The 16,857-nt window shown below is 41.9% G+C and overlaps 1 protein-coding gene across 1 annotated transcript; it reads right to left on the bottom strand.

Moving 5' to 3' along the window:
- Positions 1-5,628: 5,628 nt before the first annotated feature.
- Positions 5,629-11,507, bottom strand: styxl1 (serine/threonine/tyrosine interacting-like 1). The gene is made up of 5 exons (XM_060934838.1): positions 11,488-11,507; positions 10,916-11,058; positions 8,709-8,865; positions 8,458-8,594; positions 5,629-6,290 (listed from the first exon to the last, which is right to left on the bottom strand). Exons 1-5 carry the CDS (start codon positions 11,505-11,507, stop codon positions 5,629-5,631), a joined length of 1,119 nt encoding a protein of 372 aa, XP_060790821.1.
- Positions 11,508-16,857: the final 5,350 nt, after the last annotated feature.

The raw sequence follows: 16,857 nt of genomic DNA, 5'->3' as shown, positions 1-16,857 counted from the left end.
ACCGGGTTTTCTGTTTCCACTGACAAAGAACTGGCTCTGGGGCCAGAAAAACCGGTTCCAGGCTAGCACCAACTCTCTGCTGGGCCAGAGGAAAGAACCACTTATGTCAGCGGGGGGGCGGAGTTGTTAAGACCAACAACAATAACAAGACCGCGAAAGATCGCCATTTTTAAGTGACGAGAAGCAGCAGCTGTACAAACTGTGTTTTTGCTTCGATATTCGCGCCAAGGTTTATGCAAATGTAGCGACGTAACTGACGTATACAGCGACGTAATGACGTGGCTTCCCTTAGCACCACGAGCTATGGAAAAGCAAACTGGTTCTCAGCTGGCTCGGAAGTTGAACGAGTTGTGAACCAGCACCAGCACTGGCCCTGAACCAGCCCTGGAACTGATTTGGTGGAAAAGGGGTATTACAGATGCAGATTTGCATCAAAACCTAATAAATTATTCCTTGGCCCATGGCTCACCTTTCCTCCAAATTTCATCCAAATCCATTCACTACTTTTTGAGTTGCATGGGGAAAAGGCAAAAGAAAAATCCTGGATCCACATTCTTATCTGAATTCTGGATCTGCATACATATTCAGATATGGAGCAAAATCTAATAAATTGTTTCTTAGCCCATGGTTCACCTTTCCTCCAAATTTCATCAAAATCCTTTTACTACTTTTTGAGTTACATTGGGAACAGACAAACAAACAGTGGTGAAAGCATAACCTTCTCCAACAAATTTGACGGAGGTAACTAACAAAGTTGATATAACAAAAAGGAATCATTGATGTGATTAAGAAATAATATTTTTTCTTGTACAAGGCAACCTACCCAGATATGTATGTGGATCCAGGATTTTTTTTTTTGTCTTTTCCCAGCATGACTCAAAAAATAGTGCACGCATTTTGATGTAATCTGGGAAAGCCATGGCCGAATGGTTAGAGAAGCAGCGACCAAAAGGTTGCTCGTTTGATTCCCTTGACCAGCAGGAATGGTTGAAGTGCCCTTGAGCAAGGTACCTGTATCTAACCTCCAACTGCTTCCCAGGCTGCTCTGGGTACGTTGTACATTGCTCTGGATAAGAGCATCTGCTAAATGCCTGTAATGTACTTGCAACAAACTGAATGGAAGTCACATCTGGTAATGATAACGCTAACCAAACTTTCTTTAAGTACACTCAGAAAACAAGAAGTTGTTGCATTTAATGGTGGATGACTCTGGAGCATTTGACTTGTGATACTAAATGATGACTTTGATACCTGTCAGTCCTGCGATAACCTGGCGACTTGTCCAGGGTGTACCCCGCCTTTCGCCCATAGTCAGCTGGGATAGGCTCCAGCTTGCCTGCGACCCTGTAGAACAGGATAAGCGGCTACAGATAATGGATGGATGGATGGATGGATGGACTTTTTGATACCAAAATGTGTTTGTCTAGTCGACCATCTTCAGTATCCTCCAGGATCCTGAACAGTTCTTGTAATTTAGTGCTGCTCAGAAGTAAATTTCCATGACATGACAGGATTTACTGTTAAGAAAATAATAAGCAATGATGTTGTAGTACTGTGCAAAAGTATTAGGCCCCCTGTATTTTTTCCATACAAACTTTGTTGTAAAATAGATTTCTATTTTATGACTTCTACATTCTTGAGTCAGTACAAAAACATTTTAGAGTTCCAAACGTTCGTTCATTTTCCAGCACAAAATTAAATGTCACCAGTTAACCTAACCTGCATGTCTTTGGGGGAAACCCACGCAGACAACATGCAAACTCCGCACAGAAAGGCCCTTGCCAGCCACAGGGCTCGAACCCAGACCTTCTTGCTGTGAGGCGACAGCGCTAACCACTACACCACTGTGCCGCCTTCCTTCATTAAATATTAAATAAATAAATATCTCCTTACATAAAATATTGCGGCACATTTTTCAAATCCATTTATTATTCGCTTTATGTCGATTGTCGCCATACAAGTTCAAGTTGTTATGATCGAAACTATCAGAGCTGCTATTACAGAATATTAACCAACAACTTCTCGCCAGGCGGCACGGTGGTGTAGTGGTTAGCGCTGTCGCCTCACAGCAAGAAGGTCCTGGGTTTGAGCCCCGTGGCCGGCAAGGGCCTTTCTGTGCGGAGTTTGCATGTTCTCCCCGTGTCCGCGTGGGTTTCCTCCGGGTGCTCCGGTTTCCCCCACAGTCCAAAGACATGCAGGTTAGGTTAACTGGTGACTCTAAATTGACCGTAGGTGTGAATGTGAATGGTTGTCTGTGTCTATGTGTCAGCCCTGTGATGACCTGGCGACTTGTCCAGGGTGTACCCCGCCTTTCGCCCGTAGTCAGCTGGGATAGGCTCCAGCTTGCCTGCGACCCTGTAGAAGGATAAAGCGGCTAGAGATAATGAGATGAGATGAGAACTTCTCGCCAATCAGATTCGAGAATTCATCATCACTGTGGGATAAATCTGATTCATGATTTTAATAGTAAACTAGTGGAAAACCAAGCTAAAACCAAGAGTCTTACTGTGGGCTGCAAGTTGCCCCCGAAACCCCAAGACACATATGGAAGGGCTTTAACTGGGCATACTTGGATTGATCTAATTGTAGTTGGTAGTCAGTGTCGTTTTGGATAATTAGGGGTGTAATCAGTTCTCGACAGTTCTCTCTCTCCTTCACCATCTTCCTCTCTAATTTATATTCCCTTGAGTTAAAGTGATAGTTATTCATCTTCTCTTACTAAGAAGGTCTATCATTAGGCTCTATCTCTAGAGTCGAGTCTCTCGATGTAGATGGTTTGCAGATGTCTTAACACCCCAGCGACCAAGGCAAAGCTGTTACTCTGATGTGAAATTTCAGAAGCTAAAGAAGTTTTACGATTGTGTGTGTTTGTTGTTTGATTGCAGTGTACTGCCTTTTTTCACACTGAATTTGAACACATGAATAAAGAGCCGTGGTCATACATATATATGTACACTTTATTACATTGTGTTGTAGACGAATTCATTCTTTACAACCCAACAGTGACGAAAAATCAGTATAAAATATTTATGCAAGAACATGTTCAGTGCAGAACCCAAAGATAATTGAGTGTAAAATTATTTTACGTGTTTGAGAATTTATAATTTAACTGACATTATTTATATACTATTAATAATGTATAGCAGTTTTAGTATTTTAAAAATCACATGCTAATATTCTCAAGTGTTTTAGTAAATTACTCATCACTAAATTAGGGGGAAATTAGCTCGGATGCTTTGCAGATTTGATGTCAGAGGTTTTGTTCTTTGGTGTATTTTGGCAACCAAAAATACAGAAAGCAAATTCTAGCACTATTGTCCAAAAAAAAAAAACCTAATTTGTTTTTTTTTTCACAAGCCTACATACAACCCCAGTTCTCTATATTTTTCAAAAAAAGCCCAATAAAATCAGTTTTAACATTTGATATGTTGTCTTTGGACTATTTTCAATGAAATATTGGGTTTCCATGATTTGCAAATTATCGCATTCTCTTTTTATTTACAGTTTACACAGCATCCCAATTTTTTTGGAATTGGGGTTGTATTACAATATTTCAAACCCAACTATGTAGTATCTACTAATTCCTCAACATTCAGTTTGTCACATTTTCATTGTCCTCCACAGATCATAAAGGGGGGGCAAATAAATGAGCAAGTTGGCAAAATCCCTTGGCAAAAAAAAACCTCAAGAAGTTGTGATTTTGTTGCTAGAATCTCAGAAATTAATGCTTTATCAAAATCTATTTTGGATTAACTCTCTCAATCTTACCAATAACATTCTTCGACAAATTATCAACTATTATTGTTGCTGTTATGATTTACTTGTCAAGTGGTCTCCAGTCTTATTCTGGAATATGGTCAAGAGCAGTGGTTCTCATACCTTTTGTAGCCAGGGACTTCTTTCAAATAAACTCCATGGACCTCCTCAATATAGATTTATTTCATGAAAATCATTTAAAATTTTTAAATGATATTTTCGGCAGCATGCTGGTGCAGTGGTTAACGCTGTCACCTCACAGCAAGCAGGTTCTGGGTTCGAATCTGTTGGTCAAACCTTTTTCTGTGTGGAGTTGGCATGTTCTCCCTGTGCCTGTGTGGGTTTCCTCCGGGTGCTCCAGTTTCCTCCCACAGTCCCTATGTAGATTAGTTCAACTGGCTGTTCTAAATTGCCCATAGGTGTGAAAGTGAGTGTGAATGGCTGTTTGTTTCTGTGTTAGCCTCACAACAGATTGGCAACCTGTCTAGGGTGTACCCAGCCTCTCGCCCAAAGTCAGCTGGGATTGGCTCCAGCTCACCCTGGAGCTAATAGGATAAGTGGATGGAAATTATGTTTTTGGAGCCATAAAACTTTCTATTCCTGAAATATCCACAGATAGAACACATTAGGTCTGAGTTGACTTTGGTGCTTGAACCCCTAAATATAAATAACTTTAATAATATGATATTGTGATTTTCAAGACTGTAACCATTAAAAAAGTCATTGACCTCCTGGCTATGCTTCACTGACCCCTGTGGGTCCCCATACCCCACTTTGAGAACCACTGGTCTAGAGCATGAGTTTTCACTACCAGTACTAAAAAGCCTCTTCTCTCTACATTTTCAAGTTTGTCGTGCTTTTAACCTACCATAACAAACCCAACCTGGTGTGTTGAAAGCAGGAAAAACCTGAAGTTGTGAAGGACAGTGATTCGTGAGGACTCAAGGTTAAAAGTCCTACTCTCGTGCTTGATCAGCTACAGTACGTAAGTCTGATTTTGTAAGATGAAGATCCCACACTGGACCTTGTTGAACAGACTGGGATTCACTGGTCTTGGCAAAGTCGGGTGCGAATTTTGCTTGGTTGGGACAAAAACCTGAGGACACCAACAACCTCTGATCTAGTATATACAGTTCCTGTATCACCAGCCTTATTCTTTGAAATGCCCTGCCAACAGCTATATTATACAACAGTTGCATTTATACTTACTCCTTTGGCAGACAATTTTATCCAAAGAGACTCACAATTGAGCTGAGCAAATAGCAGGACAACAGTGGCAGTTTGGCAGTACAGAGATTCAAACTCACATCCTTATGATCAGTAGACCAAAGCCCTAAACCACTGATCCACCACTGCCCTGGATTGTAAAATGCCTTAATCATATTCCTTTGGACAATTCAAACATTGGGACCAAGAGTTTGGGATTGGGAAAGAAAACCAAATTCTGATTGGGTATTGCTCTTCAACAGCTTCAAAAGGTATATATAACTTGTGTCTAATTTGTGACATTTCACCACTGTGTAACATTTAGCCAGTCACCTGGTACTCAACCAGGGTTAGTTCTTGTCCTGTCCAACAATGAATGATAATCTTTGATCATTTTAACAATAATTCATTTTTACTCCTTTTACCCAAAACACATTTGAGCCAGCCAATCAAGGTCAGAAGACTAAACTCTGCAAGAACTTAGACCTCCATGACACTGCACACTTGATAAGATCAGCTAAATACTAGCAATTTGGTCTGCAACTTTTCCTTATTCTATGAATTTCTGGAGTCTTGGGTATGATTCTTGAATATGAATCTGCAGAGTCTTCCAAAATCTATGGCATTTTTGTTCTAAAAATTGTTCCTCACGACCCTCTCGCTTTTTCAGAGTTGAATGTCATCAAGTGAGGTTAGACGCCTCCCAAACAACTGCTCCTCATATTCTGAGAGTTGACGAAGGAACCCAGCATTTGGTGCTGCACAAGTGCGCCTCTCTTTGAGCCAACGGAAAGCATGAAGTAGAGACCAGCGGCGCTGTTCCATCAGGAAGCCCAGTGTCAAAACCGAGCTGCGGCTCCGTCCCAGACTGCAGTGCACTAGCACACGCCCTCCAGGTGAGCCCAGTGAACCTCTCAAGGCTGCTGCTATGAAGTGGGAAGCTTCTGGAAGTGCCTGGCGAAGGTCTTGTTGAGCATCATCGCTGAGCCGGAGTCGCAGATACCTCAGGACATTGGGGAAGGCATCTGAGATCTCAGCAGTGGCATTGACCACATGCGTGATATGCAGGTTCTTGATGATGCGGTAGTCATGTGCTTGCGAGGCAGAACCTTGGTACAGTGCCCCTTCAAGGATCTCAGAGGGATAGATGGTGAGGAGGCGACGCTCAGATTCAAGCAGGACCATCCGAGGTGTACACAGAAAGGGGTAGAGTGAGTGGAAGGCCGAGTAGCCACCCAGCAAGATGACAGGGTCCATGCCAAGGGCACTCAGCTGGAAGAAGCAGTGCTGTAAGGTGGGGTTGTCAGCACGTGCCTCTTGGCTGCCTACTGTACATAAGAGAGGAAAGAAGACAGAGACTTCTTAATAGACTGACTTGTTGAACTGGGTTCAGTTGTGCATTCTTTGTACCATTCTGATGCTTGAAAACACTAAGTTTTGGTAAGTGCTGAAAGTTCTGATAGATGACATGCCATATTTTATCAACTAAAAAGGACTTGTTCAAAATGACCTTATATACTAGGGAACATCAGTTGGAGGTTTAGAGTACAAGTTGGTACTTGAAGTCTTTCCTGTGCCAGCACCTGGTTTCCCAACCAAGTACTAATCAGGCCCTTAAGACACATTAGACAGCACCAAGCTCTCTTTGTATAGCCCTCAGCCTCTTGTATAGCTAGCATTACAGTGGGAGGGGAGTTGGTCCTCTGCTAACAACAAGAGCTTGACTCCCTACTCACATCTGTATTGCAACATGCCTCACCAGATGGCAGTAGGCACCATTTTTATGATGCTCTTTGTTATGACCCAACTGCAAGTAGAACTCACAATCTCCTGGTCAAGAGGCAGACACCTAAGCACTAAACTAACTCATGGTTAGTTGGTACTTGACACACCCAATAAACCTGGTAATTAACTGGCGATTTGACGCGTCTTTGAGCAGGAGAATATCTAAATTGCTCTGACCCTCCTAGACTGGAATTGATGACTCCTGTTTTAGACAAGGTTTTCTACAATTCCACAAGATGGCATGATGTTTTTCCTGATGGACAAACATTCAGAATTGTAGATTTTGGGCTATTCCTGAAATGTATTAATGTTAATCATTGGAAGGTGGTTGATCCTGATTTTATCATAGTGTTATTTTGAAGAAGGATGTTTACTAGCCAGGATGTTTTCATTCTGTGAATCTCTGCAGCAGGAAATCTGGGATCTAAGAGAATGCATAGCATCTGGGTCCTGAAATGTATCTAAAAAGTCTTTGGCTTTTATGATGTACCATTGTACCAGGGTTGAATTGTGGGGGTAAAGTTTTGGGTTTAACTTGGTATATCAGCGGTTCACTGGAGTTTCTTAAATATCATTTTTACAACCCCAAATCAGTAAAAGTTCAGAAGATATGTTGAAATTTAAATTAAACTGAAAACAATTATTTGTAAATAATCTTTGACCTGTATTGGACTCAAAACAATACAACAACGCATTGTTTGATATTTTACCTCGTGAATTTTATTGTCTTTTCAAAATAAACACTTATTTAAATCTTGATTCTTGCAACACATTGAAAAAAAAAAGTTGGAACGTAAGCATTTACCACTTCGTAATATTGCCATTCCTTCCCATAACACTTAAAAGATGTTTAGGGACTGAAGACACCACGTGATGAAGCAGTTCAGGTGTCATATTTTTCGTGTCAAAATTTGTCAGACGTTCTCTACTGGGGACAGAGGGGACACACCCTCTTCCTCCACAGCCATGCCTTTGTAATGTGTGCAGAATGTGGTTTTGCATTATCTTGTTGAAATCTCCCTGGAAAAGATGTTGTCTTGAAGGCAGCATATGTTGCTCCAAAATCTGTGTACTTTTCTGCATTAATGTTGCCATGTTGCCAGTTAAAGTTTTAACCGGTATTTGTGGATATAACGCCGTATTGTAGCTTGACAAAGGTTTGCCAAAATAATCCAGAGCCCATGTGGTTATACTGTATCAGTGATAGATGAATGACGGTTCTTGATGGAGTGCCGTCTGAGGGATCAGAGATCATGGGTGTTCAGCTTAGGCTTGTGCCCTTGCCCTTTACGCATCTTTGCTCCTCAAAGACTAGGCCTTTCCTGGACACTGAGTTTGTCCCAAATCATAATTACAATCATCTGTTGACATCACCTGTCTCAAATCATATCATTATTTATTTGTTTTACCTCATTACTAGCCCTAAATTGCCCCTGTCCCAACTTTTTTTGGAATGTGTTGCAGGCCTGAACCACAGGAATGGATGTATATAAACAAATTAAATGAAGTTGACCAACAAAACATGAAATATATTGGTTTTATTCTGTCTGAAATTAAATACAAGTCAAAGTATATTTAGAAATCCCTGCTTTCTTTTTTTATTTGCATTTTCCATACCATCCCAATGTTTTCTGATTTGGGGTTGTATATTTATGGCACTCAGATGGTTCTGAAATGTCCAGATCTTTAATTGTTTGCAGATCATGGTACCTGGGCTGTGTCCTTCCTCTGCATAAAGCAGAATGATGGAAAACTCCTGGAGCTGGACGCAGCTTATCAAACAGCCAAGATCCGGGTGAATTACGGTCACGCTTGCACGTGCCGTAACCAGGTGACTCTGCTTATACCTGTGTTTCAAAAGAGATTAGGTACATAAGTGGATGAACGGTACTTCAACAGATACTTACAGTACGTGTGGTAAATTGGCTTGGGTTGATGGGCGTGTGTGCAGCATGTGGTACCTGTCTGCAGAGCGACAGTCCAGAATGAGGATGTAGTATGGGTCATGGAGTGCTGGTTCACCAGCTTCAGCGTTTAGCAAGTTATACACCTGCTGCGGAGTCACGTAGCCTCTCTCGATATCAGCTTTTTCTGGAAGGGCAGGAACCAACAGCTCCTCTAAACACACACAAACACAAACATAGTCCAACCATGTACCATCATGCAATATAAAACACAAGAGGTGTAATGCAGGGTGGCACGGTGGTGTAGTGGTTAACGCTGTCGCCTCACAGCAAGAAGGTCCGGGTTCGAGCCCCGTGGCCGACGAGGGCCTTTCTGTGTGGAGTTTGCATGTTCTCCCCGTGTCCGTGTGGGTTTCCTCTGGGTGCTCCGGTTTCCCCCACAGTCCAAAGACATGCAGGTTAGGTTAACTGGTGACTCTAAATTGACCGTAGGTGTGAATGGTTGTCTATGTGTCAGCCCTGTGATGACCTGGCGACTTGTCCAGGGTGTACCCTGCCTTTTGCCCGTAGTCAGCTGGGATAGGCTCCAGCTTGCCTGAGATGAGGTGTAATGCAATTCTATTATCTGGATATGTATCTGTTTAATATCTATCTGTGTCTCTAGTTGGATTTGAACCCAAAGTAGGCATGACCTAAACCAGAAGGTGTTTTTGTTAGTTAGTTAGTTTAATTAAATACAAACCTGACTGGCTCGGGACACCCCCTAAAACCCCTGGAAACACTGGGGGGGGTGAAAAAATGTAGAAATGTCTTTAGTCTGACAATTCTGGCTCCCACAGTTCCTCAATCTCAGCTACATCACTCCAGTATATAAGGGTGGTGCAGTGGTTAACACTGTTGCCTCACAGCAAGAAGGTTCCTGGTTCAAACCTCACAGCCAATGGAGGACCTTTCTGTGCGGAGTTTGCATTTTCTTTCTGTGTCTGCGTGGGTTTCCTCCGGGTGCTCCAGTTTCCCTCACAATCCAAAGACATGCAGGTTAGGCTAATTGGTGGCTCTAAATTGACCATAAGTGTGAATGGTTGTTTGTCTCTATGTGTCAGCCCTGCAGTGATCTGGCGGCTTGTCCAGGGTGTACCCCGCCTCTCGCCCATAGTCAGCTGGGATAGGCTCCAGCTTGCCTGCGACCCTGTACAGAATAAGCGGCTACAGATAATGGATGGATGGATGTGAATGGTTGGGTGGGAACTGCTCTACATCCTTGACGCCCACCCTGGGTAGCCCTCCTGGGCTGTCTAACAGTCAACTATGGTTGACGTATGAGAATAAGACTCCAGTTCAAAATTGGTTTCAATGAAAGATGTGTGGTTTGTTATTCTTTTTAATCCCATGCATGTAGTTATTAGTTTTGTTTGTACCTGCCAGCTATATTTCTTACAAATTTAGTTGGTTCTATTTCCATTTCAACCACAACAGGCAGTTAGTTAAGGACATATGAACAAATGGTGTAAATGCATCACACAGTGCCACACCTTCTTGTTAATTCACGTCCTGCAAACTTCATGCCTACATGAAAGTAAAAACATCCCACTCGCACAACTTTTGAAGCAGCATGGTGGTGTAGTGGTTAGCTCTGTCGCCTCACAGCAAGAAGGTTCTGGGTTCGAGCCCAGTGGCCGACAGGGGCCTTTCTGTGTGGAGTTTGCATGTTCTCCCCATGTCTCCAGGTCATCTGGTTTCCCCCACAGTTCAAAGACATGCGGTTAGGTTAACATGGGATGGCCTTGGGCTGAAGAGCCCTTGAGCAAGGCACCTCGCCCTCAACTGCTCTCTGGATGCTGTAGCACGGCTGCCCACTGCTCTGGGTATGTATGTGTGCTCATTGCTTGCATGTGTGTGTTCACTGCTTCAGATGGGTTAAATGCAGAGGATGAATTTCAGTGTGCATGTGACAAATAAAGGCTTCTTCTTTTATGTACTGTCCCACAGGATCCCAGTCCACATGCACACCTCTAGTCTTGATCTGTAAACCTTCCTGGCATGCTTCTTACAGAATTTAAAAATAAAATAAAAAACTCGTAGCCTCCTATTCATATCTGTATTTGTATCAGTTTAGATCACATTATCTGTTTTATTGCAAATATTCATATTCACTCACATCCCTACAAGACACAGATGAAAATAAGATAAAATATTTCTTTCTTTGCCATTTTTTACACTTGAAAATATACTTTTTCAAATAACACATCAGCATAATGACGAACCTTCGCTGTTAGTCTGAGTACCTTGAATGATGTTTTTACAAGAGGGTTTGACAATGCCATTCATCTCTGGACAGGAGGCGCTGTTTTCTCCTGGCACAGAGCGCCGAAGCCCAGCGGAGGAGACAATACGGCATTTATCAGACCTGCAGGTAGGGGGAGGTATAGAGGGATTTAAAAAAGAAATGGAGGAATAGCAGGAAAAGATGAAGATGGATTAAAACCTTCCATTTTGATTCTTCTTGCGTCTTTTTCCCCAGTTCTAAGTGATGTCAATGTAGATAGGTTGAGCCAATAAAGTTAAGGGCCTTGCCCAAGGGCCCAACAATGGAAGCTTTGAGGTGCTTGGACTCAAACCCCTGACACTCCAATCAGCAACCCAGAGCCTTATCCTGCTGAGTCACTACTTTGCGAAAATCTGCAAATTTGATTCTCGAAGAAAAATACTAGTCTAGACCCTCCATACCCCTGATCACGACTGCCCCTTATAAGGCGTAAGTCTCCAAAGTTGTCTGTTTAGCTCATATCCTTATCATTTGTAGTTGGAATAAAAATAAGCACCTCTAGGAACTCACCTGGACAGTGCAATGCCCATGGTTTTGGATCGGAGGCATTCGGGATTCGCAGCCTTCTTCACTGCTACGGGCCAAAAGGTACAAGAGTCGATGCAACCATCCTGACGCGCACATACACACACGGCAGAAAAAGTTTGCAATCAACCTACAAGCATCAAAATCCTCAATGATGCTGAACAAAAGTGTGAAATCTGACTCCTGGCCATGCTGCTCATTTGTTCTCCATGTGTATATTAAAAAAAAAGTGGCTGTTTTTTTTCTTTCTTTCTTCTCGTTTGTTCCTTTCCCCTTCCTCCCGTCCTTATTTTAGTAGGTTGCCGTGGTTATGCGGCAGAGTGAAGTGCTCTACACGAGTCAGGGTGAGCTGGACGTGACAGGTCAGTGTGTCACACACATTCACACACCACACACACATGCAACATCCAAACGGTGCATGCGTGGAAGGTTTAATCTTCGCGGGCATATTAGATGATGTCAAGCGATACAGATTTTCCTTTTCAAAAACATATGACTTCGTAATGCTCGCTTAAAGCAGTGGTTCTCAACGTTGGCTCTGGGGACCCCTTGGGGTCTGTGTGGTATAGGCAATGGGGTCCATGACTTAAAGGAAATAAAACTGTGTAACTGACATTAATGGAAATCACAATGTCAGATTATCAAAGTTATTGTATTTAGGGGTCCAAGCAGAAATCAACTCAGACTCAATGTGTTCTGTCAGTGTACATTTCAGGAATAGAAAGTTCAATGACTCCAAAAAAAAAAGAATTCTATATTTGCTGGTTACAAACAGTTTGAGAACCACTGCCTTAAAGGAATCAAATACACAGAGAATGATTGATTTTTCACCGCTCAATGTGTGAACAAAGAAATGCTTGTGCGCATGCACAGCAGAACACTTTTGTGTGACATCATGTTGTCTTGACAACCATGCAATATTATAAACCATATTCAACGCTCATTCTCCATTGGGTATAAGCGATATGCTAACAATATTGCATGCTATCAAACCAAATGAATGGAACCAGCTAGAAGGGAATTTTTATTCTGTTGAAAAAGTGTCCTGTATGTATAAAAATTCCTGATATTTCACTCCGATGACGTCACTCCCAGTATTTTCCTGCTGACTAGATGTTCGTTGTCAAAATGGCGAACCAGTTCAAAATTAAAATTCTTTTTAAAGATATTTTTTTGGGCTTTTTGCACCTTTATTGGATAGGACCGTGTAGAGACAGGAAATGAGCAGGAGAGAGAGACGGGGAGGGATCGGGAAATGACCTCAGGTCGGAATCGAACCCGGGTCCCCAGATTTATGGTATGGCGCCTTATCCACGACACCCCCCAAAAATTAAAATTCTTTTGATTAACTTGTGTATTTTTTTTTTCGTGGATGTGTCCATATAATATAAAGAACATTACACGGTGGCGTAAAGATATGAAGTTTATCTTCTCGTGTTGAAAAATATATACATTCACCACTCGAAGATAAACTTCATGCCTTTGCTCAGCTGTGTAATATCCTCCATTTATAACATGTAATAGACAGATATTTATGCCTTATATCATCTCATCTCATCTCATTATCTCTAGCCGCTTTATCCTTCTACAGGGTCGCAGGCAAGCTGGAGCCTATCCCAGCTGACTACGGGCGAAAGGCGGGGTACACCCTGGACAAGTCGCCAGGTCATCACAGGGCTGACACATAGACACAGACAACCATTCACACTCACATTCACACCTACGGTCAATTTAGAGTCACCAGTTAGCCTAACCTGCATGTCTTTGGACTGTGGGGGAAACCGGAGCACCCGGAGGAAACCCACGCGGACACGGGGAGAACATGCAAACTCCACACAGAAAGGCCCTCGCCGGCCCCGGGGCTCGAACCCAGGACCTTCTTGCTGTGAGGCGACAGCGCTAACCACTACACCACCGTGCCGCCGCCTTATATCATGACATTATTATTATTATTATTATTCCACAAATTTTGCACACCATTCTACCTCCATTTGCATGACAACATCCTTCTTATGATATTTGTCTGCATGTATATCAAGTTTCTTTTATCTATGATAAGCACCTGTTTATGTAAATGTTCACGCTTTGCATTTTAAGACACCAGATCCCAAACCACGATGCTCTCTAGTGGCTAAAATCAGAGACGTATAGATGTTTTACACAACAAACTCACCACATTAGTCTTCTTTTCCCAGCCATCACAAAGGTTCACATGGATCGAATCTATTCTCAGAAGTTGTTCTGTTTAAAACCTTTTTTTAAACCGCAGCAGTGTTTTAATACTCAAACATGATTGGCTAGAAGGTGTGGATTAATTTTCTATAAAAGCAGCTCTGACAGTAGTAGTAATAGTAGTGCGGCTGCAAAATCACAGCTTTATATTAATGCACTCGTTCGAATATGTTATCTTTTCCATGGTAACAGCCGACACAGGGACATGTATGAGGGACACGCCATATAAACTGATTAAAAAAAAAACAACGTGTAATCACTGACATGGGGAAATTTCTGGAAAGGAAATATTTATTTAATAAGATTTATGGAAGGAGTCTCCAGTGTCAGCACTTTGTAACAGTAAACATTCAATTCCAGAGAATGAAAAATAAAATAAAATGAGGGAACGTGTGTTTATAGCTGCTATAACATAAGTGATAATACAGATTAAATGTAACTACAGATTTTATGAAAAGTTTCTCTTTTTTTACTTTATTATCAAACAAGTCGCAATAATTGGCAAATTTCTATGGTAGAAGTGAAATAATATCCTTTCAGGCATGCTATTACTGAAGGAAAAACAACTCCAGGCTGCATCACACCATCCAATGGTGTGATACGCTAGAATTAATCCGAATAAGTAGCCAGAGTTTCAGCATTAGCATTTGAGGCCTTTGTATAACAGAAGCGAGAAAAGAGGAAAGAGCGAGGAGGAGGAAGGCGGCGGTGGGTGGGGTGTGTGTTGGGGTAAGTGTGTCACTTACAGATGGTGTGGTCCAGCCAGAGAACACACACCGACTTCCAGCATCTAAAATACTGAAGACGTACCGAAGGCTAATATTAAATTAATATTACTTAACCTTTTCATGCATGGTGATTATTACAGACATCTGTTTACAAGTCATTATTTTGTATATGCTTGGGTTTTAATGTCAATGTGGCACGCTTACAGAAGGGCATTCACAACAGAAAAAAATTAGACACTTTAAATATCTTGGAATTACGAGCTATTTGCTCATAATTACAAGAAAAGCTCTCTTGATGTTTGACGTTTCGAGATAACAAGAGATAATAACACTAATACTAATAAAGAGAGAGTTTCTCATAATTGCAAGATCTTTTCTCGTAAATTATGAGATATTTTCTTGTAATTATGAGATAAGGTGTCTATTATTTTTTCTTTTGTGAATGCAGTGCACTTCCGTCCTTGCTAACCTCTTCAGTGGGCATTACTGAAAAGCACCACCTACTGGCAAGCAGTTGTAGTAGTGTAACAAAAGACAATAATTGTTGTTGTAATGGTCCAGAGTCTTAAAATGTTATACGGTGTTTTACAGCATGAAGCTATGCCTATTACATTCTTTGATTTCCAAACTATTGTCTTTTCAATAATTTAATCCACTTGATGTAACTGAACACACTAATGGCCGGTGTCGTCCTGAGTGGACACGTGAATCGCTTTTAAAAACATTCAGTTAAAAAAAAAAGTATTGTGGGATTGTGGGGTGTTCCAGGTACGCCGTGGTTAGAGCCTACCAAAAGTGGTCCAAGGATCCAAAGGAGAACCGGTGAACCGGCGACAGGGTCATGGGTGTCGAAGGCTCACTGATTCGCATGGAGCACGAAGGCTAAAACATATGGTCCAATCCCACAGAAGAGCTACTGTAGCACAAACTGTTGAAAAAGTCAATGCTGGTTAAAACAGAAAGGTGTCAGCCAGGGGTGGTTCTAGCCATTTTGGGGCCCTAGGCGAAATACAGACATGGAGCCCTCAAAAGTCAGTCTTGAAACACACATACAGAATAATGGTCATCCCTACTTGGCACATGCCATATCTCCTTGCTGTAAATTCAGAAAAAAAGATAGCAAACTGCTACTAACAATGTGCCCCAAGTAAGCTCCACAGTGAAACAGGTTTGAGATTACTCCAGCATTTGCCAAAATTCTGACGGTGTTTATTGCTCAGATCAAACCAGAAAGAGAGACAGCGACAAGGCAAACAACAGAAGAAGAGACAGTAGAGAGAGAGAGAGACAATTTTAAGAGTCAATCTCCATATTTTAATAAAACAAGGATATCTGAAATCCAATTATAATTTTTACTCCACAGATACATATTACCAGATATAAAATGATCTTATTCTTATCAGAAGTAGAACACAAATGGATCCATATTACCAGATACACATTACCAGAGATACAAAATGATCTTACTGTTATCAGAACTACAACACAAATGGATATTACTCTATCGAAACCTCTACATTTCAATGGGATAAGACTGATGCAGAGAGAGAAAGAGAGAGAGAGAGAGAGAGAGAGAGAGAGAGAGAGAGAGTTTGTGTGTGTGAGAGAGTGAGTGAGGGAGGGAGGGAGAGAGAGAGCCATTTAGTGACAGGCAATAGAGATCTTGCAGTCACGTGACCGGAAAGTACACAGCCGCCATCTTGTCGGTAAAAAACACCGCTGAATATTGCTGCACTCGTGTACAGAATGGATCAATTTCAACCGACGGACTACACGGCTCATTTTTCTAATGAACAGATAACTAGATATATGTCTAAAATAAACGATCTACAGATTAGTCACCCTTATAGCTTACCGGACGTAGTTTTCACGACCGTGTCAGTGGATATTGAACTGCCAGAGGTGGAATACCCAGACGTGTATAATTACCTCATTAACTTTCCCTCGCTGTTCAGTGGTGAAGCACTGCGTGCTTATAAATCTCTGGACAGTTATCTTTACAGAAATTCAGGATTTGTCAGCGACTCAGATGTGGCATCTTGTAAACAAGAAAATAACAATCCTCATTGGATGGGTAAGTCACTTAAGTATTGAGTACTAATACTATTTATATCAGTATCGAGTATAGCACTGACCAGCCGATTATAGAATAGAATAAGGTAATTCCAGCTGTAATTCCAAATCGTCCGTCTTGTTTACCATGGATCTGGCGTTGGAGAGGTAGAGGCTTAGCAGTGGAGATTTGAGTGGCTGTTTTCTGAGCTTAGTCAACAGGCCGGCTCTGCAGCCTCGCTTTTGCTTCCGCTCCCGGCGCCGCCTCCTTCGCTTTGATTCCGATAACAATCCAAGGAGACCCCGCTGGTCTCGCTATCTCGTCCGGAATGTTGTGCATGCG

The sequence above is a fragment of the Neoarius graeffei genome, chromosome 11 (assembly GCF_027579695.1).
Source record: "Neoarius graeffei isolate fNeoGra1 chromosome 11, fNeoGra1.pri, whole genome shotgun sequence".
NCBI classification, from domain to species: domain Eukaryota; kingdom Metazoa; phylum Chordata; class Actinopteri; order Siluriformes; family Ariidae; genus Neoarius; species Neoarius graeffei.
The sequence above is the reverse complement of the archived record's forward strand: the minus strand, read 5'-3'. Positions and strand labels throughout refer to the sequence as shown.

Excerpts from the sequence above, each read along its gene's own strand:
- styxl1 (XM_060934838.1), bottom strand. The coding sequence starts at position 11,507 with ATGGGCATTGCACTGTCCAG. Across the intron at positions 8,595-8,708 it reads GACTGTCGCTCTGCAGACAG|GTATAAGCAGAGTCACCTGG; the intron begins GTACCACATGCT and ends TTTGAAACACAG. Across the intron at positions 6,291-8,457 it reads AGAGGAAGGACACAGCCCAG|TAGGCAGCCAAGAGGCACGT; the intron begins GTACCATGATCT and ends TCTTATGTACAG.